Consider the following 9,424-nt stretch of genomic DNA (forward strand, 5'->3'; position numbering starts at 1 on the left):
GGCAAACACTCCACTACACAAAGACTCGATACGGCAAACGCTCCGGGTCACGCGGACCAACCAAAGCAGACAGGGACTCGCACTCTAAACGGCCAGCACTGGTCTCATGAGATGCTCACTAACTCACTCGTTTCCCATATGGTGGAGCACTAACCAGTGGTCTGAGACCGGTGGACGTACCGAAGCGGGCGTCCCAAATGCAGACGTCGAACGCTGACGTGTCTGCGACGGGTGACAAATGACTCCATCATCCCGACCAGTCGCAGTGGGGAGCCTCCCCTACAAGGGTCAGGCCGTGCTGGGGACGGCAGCCTGTTATCGGATGAAGGGTCACGCGACAGGGGCACCGGGGCTCCTCCAAACGTACGCGGATTAGGCGCACATCCACGGTTTTCACAACTTCTCGGTGGGACGGTGAGTGATGAGTTTTCAGGGCGCCATACACGGGGAAATGAAAGTGAGTTTTCCTTGCGGCTAAGAAGTCCATTTGACGGACAGGCTTAGGGTTGCGGTGAGCACCATTGGCCCGACGGACCGCCGACGCAACATGCTGGTGACCGCTCGGAGGGGTGGGGGGGGGGGGGGGGGGGGTGGAGCGGGGGACTATTACACCTATAGGCACTATTTGCACTTTAACATTCAAAACAGTAACTTCGTTGTTTACGCCAGAGTTTGTACACGTTCTAGAGCCAGCGATAAAACAATAGCATTAAACACATATCCATATGTGAGCTGGGTTTGGGTACGAAAGCATTACTATGACTATTAACAAATGATTGACGTGAGAGATTTAGCCAAGCGGAATGATGGCGTTCTTTTTCGGGTTACACCTGTACCTCGAAATACATCAGAAGTCAGCAAAGCTTTTAACAGTTCATGCCGCACTTCATAAGCGTCCCAGGCGCAGCCAGGGGGCTTAGACCCGCATAACTTTACATTTAACCAAAGAAAAGTTAAAAATCAGCGTGATGCCGTCTCACTGAACTCCGTTCTCCCTCTCGTCCCCCGACTGCCGTTAAAAAGTCCTGGCTGCGTCCCTGATACAAGTCGTTCTGTTTTGGTTTAGAAGCACTGAAGCCTTGTTGAGCTTCTGACGGATAGGTACTGAGCGCTGCTAGTGCTAACGGAGGCTCTTGATGGATATGACAGACGGCTGACGGCGGAGGGCTACTGCTACCACTGCACAACCCGCGCCGATAGCGCTGACAGAGGCTATTGATGGATATGACAGACGGCTGACGGCGGAGGGCTACTGCTACCACTGCACAACCCGCGCCGATAGCGCTGACAGAGGCTATTGATGGATATGACAGACGGCTGACGGCGGAGGGCTACTGCCACCACTACACAACCCGCGCCGATAGCGCTGACAGAGGCTCTTGGTGGATATGACAGACGGCTGACGGCGGAGGGCTACTGCCACCACTGCACAACCCGCGCCGATAGCGCTGACAGAGGCTATTGATGGGTATGACAGACGGCTGACGGCGGAGGGCTACTGCTACCACTGCACAACCCGCGCCGATAGCGCTGACAGAGGCTATTGATGGATATGACAGACGGCTGACGGCGGAGGGCTACTGCCACCACTACACAACCCGCGCCGATAGCGCTGACAGAGGCTCTTGGTGGATATGACAGACGGCTGACGGCGGAGGGCTACTGCCACCACTGCACAACCCGCGCCGATAGCGCTGACAGAGGCTATTGATGGGTATGACAGACGGCTGACGGCGGAGGGCTACTGCTACCACTGCACAACCCGCGCCATTAGCGCTGACACACCAGTGTCGATGGCAGTGATGAAAGGTTGTCGGCGACACCAAACACGATGCTGATGTCAGGGACGAGCAGCTGCTACTGGCCGTGACGTGCGAGTATCCATGAAATGACAACGGGTGTGCGCTGATGTGGCTAGGCTGAGATTGTCGTGATGCTGACTGGTCAGAGCTGAGGAAATAAACCACCATATACTGTCCAGCCCCTAGCCCACTGACGTGCGGACAACACGGACTGTTGCACAGTTGCGCCTCCTGCTGATGACTAACGCTAATGGTGCTGAAGACTCCAGCGCGCTTGGGATCGATGAGAGATTGCTGAGGCCATCGCGAGCTCGGTGGAGCTGAGCGCCTCAGAATATGACAAAGCGAACGAAGTCAAACGCGCAGCATGAGGGCGCTTCCAAGAACTGGAATCGTAACTCATCCCAACAGCCAATCAAATACGAATTGGACCATAAGAGTGATGCAGCCACCCTGGCCAGTAGTACTTTATCGGGGCCAATAAATATTCCGCCGTCTGTCCGGCTGTTGAGAAGATCCTTCCCGGTCGCTGCCGAGATTCTGTTAACAAGAAATCTGAAGTGACTGTTCGTAGAATGAAATGCTCTTCGTCGAATGAGTGCTTCGTTGATGTTCTGCGCACATAGATCAACGCGTCAATGCGTATGTTTCCTATTGGATCGCGTCTTATTACAGGTCTGGCACAGTCGGACGAATATGTTGCCATAATTGTACGAATTTATGGTCGTCAAAATTTGATGACTCGTGAATGGTTGGTATGTAACCAAATAATGAAATCGTGTCCGCCCATAAAATCACCCCATATTTCTGCCTTAATTAACCCAAATTGTCCGCGAATCCTTGAGATAATAAACAGCGAACCGTTGGTAATCCACGCACCTTCCCACTTGCAAGTCGCTCCCGGTCGACAGGAACGCCCGTCGCAGCGCGGGCCCGGACCAGGCCGGGGACAGGGGCGCAGCGGCGGTCGGCCGCCGGCGCCGGCTCCTCCCCGGCGCCAGTGGGACGGCGAAGCGAGCAGGCGGTCCGCGCCGGCCTGGGCGACCCTCAGTCCAGGGCTGGAGCAGCAGCACGGCGCCGGTCCGCACCGACCCGCTCCCAGAGTCACGTGCCGCACGAGACGCACACCGCTGGAGTGCTGGAGGCTGCCAGGGCAGGTCATCGACGCTCTTGGACGTTCAGCATGTATGCACTGAGGTGAGATAGGGAATATCTGCGGCGTTGATACACGCACAGTCGTGCATCGTTGCGATGCTTGGGAAACATTCACAGGCGTTTCGAATTTTTGTAAAGGATGGAATGGCGGACAAAACAGAAGACAAATTCTGTTCCACTTTTTTCCATGGTCTCCTTATTTGTGTTGTTTTGGGATGGGCCTATTTATGAACGCGCAGCAAGTGTGCACCGCTCTCGGCTTCGGGGTATTTCCGGGTGTAATAGCTTCAGAGAAAAAGAAGCGAAAAAACTCTTTTCTTGAGCTGGCATTTGTGGTGTGGTTGCGAGTAACGTCGTGATCGATACCAAATTCCTATTTTGGGGGCAACACAGCACAACGCAAGGCAACACAACTGCAGGGTTCCTGACCACCACGAAATTAACCAAACATTTACGGTGGAGGAACAATTGCTCGTCCTAACGTCCTTGTCTGGTGTGATAGCATGAACATAACTTGTCGGGAACTCAATACATCGGCCGACGTCAGGTGCTATGGAGTCATTAGAGGATGCTGTTTGGCTTTCATTCATGTACACTTCACAACCTTAATTCTTTCGATGGAATTGCTAGGATGCGAACCAGGGCCTTTCGATTGCGAGTCCAGCACTCTACTTACTGGGCCAACCAGACATCCGAGACGGTGGAGCCCTACCCTTGCAATGACAAGACCCTGGTTTGCATCCCTGAAATCCCAAGTGGAGAATTCGGGTTGTGACGCGTACTTGGCTCAAAGCCAAGCCTCATCCAGTTCTTCTAAGGACTACACCATATCTAACGACGGCTGCAGAGTGAACTGGCAGAAGCGTCGTATACGTACCAAGACGCCAAATGAGGATAGCCCGAACAATTATGCCACCTCTGGTACTAGTATCTCGTCTCAATCCTTCGGTAAAAATATAACAATCTGTGGTGTTTCGCAGATCACGATAACTTCAGAGTTGCTTCGCCCCCTCCCCCCCCCCCGTGATGCATCAGGATCTGATCGGTAGATCGAAGAAATTCAAACTGCGCTTGATGTACCTGATCATATCAATCATCGAAGTCGCCTGTTGACTTCGAATCCATCTAGCGCTTTTAACAATCATTGATGTAGCTTCGAAACTGACACGCTAGGAAAGAGCGTGTTCTTCCGCATCAGCAGTATACCTTTACATTGAAAACATCTGGGCACGAAGTCAGTTCACATGAGGTCAAGGTCAGGTCTGACCATTTAAGGAGTAAGTGAATTTCATGATTCACAGCGTTTTCAAGTAATATGTTCCGTTGCAAACTTTGATTATCTCGTCGATAGTCCGACATCTCGAAAATATATCGATTCAAGTACTGATCTGTCAAAATAAGCACAAGCATTATTGCTTGGATATGTCATGACTAGATACGGCACGACCTCCGTTGATCCCCTGACCTGGCTCATTAGCGCACGTTTGACCTTGCCAAGCACCACTTTGACCTTGGCATGTGTAGTGTACTTGAACGGGTCAAGGCACTTACGGAACTTCCGCGTGTTATTGCTTTTGCCCTCAGGCATTAAGATAGCTTAGGTTTAAGTAAAGACTATAGGCGTGTCCGTAATATATCTGCCCGCCATAGTGCAGCCCTAGCCATAGTCAAGCTCTGACGTTTCAGATCATTCATACAACGTGTGTACTATGACATGAATTGGTACACAAATTCAGTTTCATCCTTAACGGTTTTGTTTAAGTTCTGTCTCTGAATTTGGCTCAGGTACATTTTTATCCAACGTCAGCTGGAGGGAATAGGTGATAACGCTTCATGCTCGGTGAAATGCTTGCTTTGCTACGTGTACCTGCAGATCTGTGTGACGCCGTCTCGTGACTGTCAACGTTCGTGACCCGCCCTGCGGCTGACACGTCGCCGCCTGCCGCAGCCGCCGGTCCTCAAGCCGCCATCAGCCGTCGGCGGGGGCCAGCTGCCGCCAGCCGCTGCAGCTGCTGGCGCTGGGGCTGCTGCTGGCCAGCGGCGGGGCCGACCCGGCGCCGCGGCCCAAGCCCGGGCGCGGCCCGACCATCCTCGAGCAGATGGATGTGCCGGCCGTGACGCGCGTGCTGCAGTCGCGCCGCCGGGCGGACCCGTCTCCGCCGGACGTGACGCCGCCGCCGCCGACGCCGCCGCTGTCGCCGCCGCTCGCGCTCATCCCACCCTCGGTGCTGCAGTCCTCGCGCAGCGCGCGGCTCATCACCAAGCGGCACTACCTGAAGCACGACTGGTGCAAGACGGAGCGGCTGGTGCGCCGGCTGCGCGAGCCCGGCTGCCGCTCGCGCCGCGTGCTCGACCACTTCTGCTACGGCCAGTGCAACTCGTTCTACATCCCGCGCGAGGGGCGCGCCGACCGCCGGCCGTTCCGCTCGTGCCCGGCGTGCGCACCGCGCCGCTGGAAGACGGTGGCGGTGACGTTCCACTGTCCGGGTCAGATGCCGGCGCGCCGTCGCCGTCTCGTCCGGCTCGTCAAGAAGTGCCGCTGCATGGCGCAGCGCACCGGCCACTGATGGGGGCGGAGCGGCGCCGTCGTCCCACAGGACGTGGCCGGGTTCACCCCTTCCATCGGCTGACCTTCTTCAGACGACCTCGCCATGGCCTCGTCCCGGTGTGGCTCTTGTCTCAGTCCCGCCGGCGTGCAATCGTTCGTTTGGCCTTGTTGTATGTTATTTTACGATGAGCGTGGTTCCTCAGGTCCCTGGCATCGCTAGTGTCGTTTGCAGTTAGCAAAGGCAATGAAAGGAAACCAGTTGAAATTGTGTCAGGTGGTAATTCTAGCCCCTTTTCCTTTTGCATCGTTCCACTCAATGTATTTGTTTCAAAATTAAAAGTCCCAACACAGTAGTTGAACTGGTATCATCGACAGAAGCCGCTTACAGAAAGGTGTCGATCTACTTTGTGCAGCAGTCTGAAAATTCTACGAGGTCTGAGATAGACAGCCTGTCCTGTGGGATTACCTTAAGAGAGGCCCAGACACGTACTTCACTTGATGAAGGATTATATTGCAAGAATGTGGTTTGGCCTCTTGCAAGTACCATACGTCTACAAGCAATAACTCCTTGGGGCATCCCACGCCATGACTGGCAAACGACATGCATTGATAATTTTTGAAGTTGCTAAGCTTTGAGTGCATCGAAATGTGTTTTTAAGCGTTATTATATAAATTGAAGAGTGACATAACCATCGTGCTGTTAAAGGAAAAATACGCAATAAGCTATTATTTTCAGTCTGTTATTTTATAGTCCGGGCATATCTTCGTTGACTGTGGGGCAACGCTGTTGTCACATTCCTTTCTCATCTGCTCAGTTTTGTGGCGTCAGATAACTGTGATTTGAAAACAATCGAAGTCGGAGAGAAAAGTCAACCTAATTTTCTTTCTGCGAAGAAATTAGTACAGCCTATGTGTTTTGCTGCGTTTCATAAACATTACTGTATGCACGATGGGCAAATGTGATGCCAAGTGTCATTGCGCCAGAAGCTAGTCACTAGAATCTCAAGTGTATCATTACTCACAGTCGTGCCAGTCCTGTGGGGTGGTGCGTATATAGGATAGCTGTTTACTGAGAGCCTCACCATGGCAACCCGGTGGCAAGCCACACACTGTAGGCAACCGTGGCGCACGCTGTGTTGCATTTTGTTTTATCTGGTTACGTATCGGCAATCCAAAAAGCTGGCACAAGCGCATGAGCCTAATGCAGCCCGAATAAATAGTCTGAAAAGGTACGTGACTGCTGGAACGCGGTGTTTTGATTATCTTGATTCTTGCTAGTGTCGTCATAGATGCATGCACACGAGCTGTTTAATTGGTCTCTTACTTGAGTAGATATGTGCCAAACCCGATGTTGTACACGACGGCCGTTAATGTCGCTTATTTCCGTCTCATTGCCATACATTAGCGGCGAGTGAACTGCCACCATGGGAGGTCTTGTGTAAAATGGCATTGTGGTCGCATTCATTTGGGCACATGTTATGTGGATTGCCATGGTTGTGATGATAATCGTATTATTGTCGTCTTAAGGTGTTGCAATAAATTGATGAGATAGAGCGGCTAGTTTTATATCCGAACTTTACCCAGAAAGTAAATGACAATCTGGATGGCCGATGTTCTAGGCAGCCGTCACATTAAATCACTGACCTAGTTCTGCAATGAATCGTAGGAATGCTTATTATAGACACCGCGGTTTTACCGGCAGCAATCTTTTTTCCGCACGAGTACCATGAGTGCGAAAAGTGAACAATGCATCAACTAGTTTTAGCTGCAAGGACACATGCGTATACGCAAGTACACGTGCCGTTCTGCAACTCGTCTTACATGACGAATGTGGCTCCCGGTATTAATAGGCATGGCGAGACTGACACATCAGAGTTGAGCCGGACCGCCTACAACTAAAATCTAATCTACTTTAAAAAATCTAAATTAGAAACTAAATAAAAAACTAAATAAAATCTAGGCATGGCGAGACTGACACATCAGAGTTGAGCCGGACCGCCTACAACTAAAATCTAAACTGCATTTTCAGTGATGATGCACAATGATGACAAAATGACAATCACCGACATTCAGTGATTTGTGAAGATCATTATATACCGACCAACCTTCAGAAATGGCCTAGGCACACGGGTAAGGGCCGACGCAATGTCCATACAAAGTAGAGAAAAAGCAGGTCATACAAGGCATAGAAGTTGATATATAAACGTTCAGAACAATTTCATAGGCGTTATCAGTGCGGAAAGAAAGTGTTGTGGGACAATATACTGCAATGTAACCAATTTATAATATCAAACAGCACACAGCCACTTTTGTGTCAGTGTGAGAAGACATAACTATGCTTGTATATATATATATATATATATATATATATATATATATATATATATATATATAACATGTACACTACACATTATCTTCATATTTCATCAATGATTGAGCGCATCAAACTTGCCGGAAAGCAACTGCTATAAGGCATCGCCGGCTATGAAATGTTAGTAGAACACTGATAAATGGGCAGGCCACAAACTCTTTGGCCTTATTAGTTCAATGCTAACAAATTTACCATGCGTGACAGGCCCGTCTCGCATGCCGGAAAGACTGTATGAATATCACGATCAGCTATCCATGCCAGCGACGGATGACAATTAGAGGCAGATAAGGGCTGATTTGATCAATGCTGAGGAACCCCTTTCAAAATGTTGTGCCTGTTTCCCCAAAGCCCGAATAGAAGGCATGAAGTCACCTGTTTGTGCTGCCTGTTTTCGCTTCTGCTACGCTTTGTTATAAATACATAAAATCATGTCAAAAATTCACACACACCAACGGAGCATAGACACTAAAACCGCTACAGTCCTGACAACGAAATACTCACCTGCCATCCAATGGCTTGGAACCACCCCTGCTCGGACCTGAGTGCGCCTCCCTGTCATTGCCGATGCACCTGACGGCAGGAGCCAAACAAGAAGAAAACTGTAACCGTGCCCGACAGCTGAACCCAAACTGTAACCGTGCCCGACAGCTCGACCCAAACTAAATGTCCCCTGCTCCCCTGTTCTCCCGATGTAATTGCGTGGCGTGGCCGCCGAACAGGCAGCTCTGCTATTCATTGCACATGTTATATGCATACATTTTATTGACTGAACAAAGTTACCTTGCTTTCATAGGTAGTTATTGGTCACCCCACGTGCTCAAACACTATGCATGCGTACAGATGCGTACCAATGTTTCTTCCTTCATGGCTTCTGTATCCACTAATAGCGTCTCATAGACATCACCTAAATGTCATCAATATTGATGTGATAGATCACTATTACTCACTTCAGACTGGGCACCAAATGAGCAAGCAGTCATGGCGCCCTAAGACACGAGTCAGCCAGTACTCACTTTAACCAAATTTCGCCCGGGTAAAATACAAAAAATTGTGTCTAACACAGTTGCTTTCCTGTCTGACACGGTCACCTGACACAGCCGTGATTCGACATGACATATCTCGAAGGGGCCGTTTATTTAAACGCGTCGAAATGAGGCAAGGAGCTTATATCGTAACCGATCATATCAACTTGATTTTTAGGAAAAATCACTGAGGCTTAGAATACCAACACCAACGGCCTGGCGAGCATTTGCAAGAAAATAACTCATGGGGGAGGGGGGGGGGGGGGGTGAGGGGCGATAGCCGTCCGCGACTGCTAGCACAGATGTCTTCAAAAGACATGGCGCAATCAGGGTAGGTTAGTTAAAATAATGACGATCAGCTTTTAAACCCTATCGGTCAGGTCCGGACACCCAACAGCACTCCCAAAGGCGACAAGGCGGAAAGCTTTAATTCGAACATCAGGCAATCCGCATGCGCAAGCGCCAATCCCAATTTCAGTTTTGGTAAAATTATTTCAGCTGCTCACAACGATTACAATGTCCCTCT

The 9,424-nt window shown here is 50.6% G+C and overlaps 1 protein-coding gene across 1 annotated transcript; it reads left to right on the plus strand.

The window, feature by feature from the left end:
- Positions 1-5,191: 5,191 nt before the first annotated feature.
- LOC119114718 (gremlin-1-like) lies at positions 5,192-5,524 on the plus strand (the record flags this gene model as incomplete). Its single annotated transcript, XM_037238734.1, has 2 exons — positions 5,192-5,263; positions 5,330-5,524. Coding segments are annotated over 2 exons (267 nt in total), but the record flags the coding sequence as incomplete, so codon positions are not given.
- Between the last annotated feature and the right edge of the window lie 3,900 nt (positions 5,525-9,424).

This window comes from Pollicipes pollicipes, unplaced genomic scaffold (assembly GCF_011947565.3).
Source record: "Pollicipes pollicipes isolate AB1234 unplaced genomic scaffold, Ppol_2.1 Scaffold_3071;HRSCAF=3603_pilon_pilon_pilon, whole genome shotgun sequence".
Classification (NCBI taxonomy): Eukaryota; Metazoa; Arthropoda; class Thecostraca; order Pollicipedomorpha; family Pollicipedidae; genus Pollicipes; species Pollicipes pollicipes.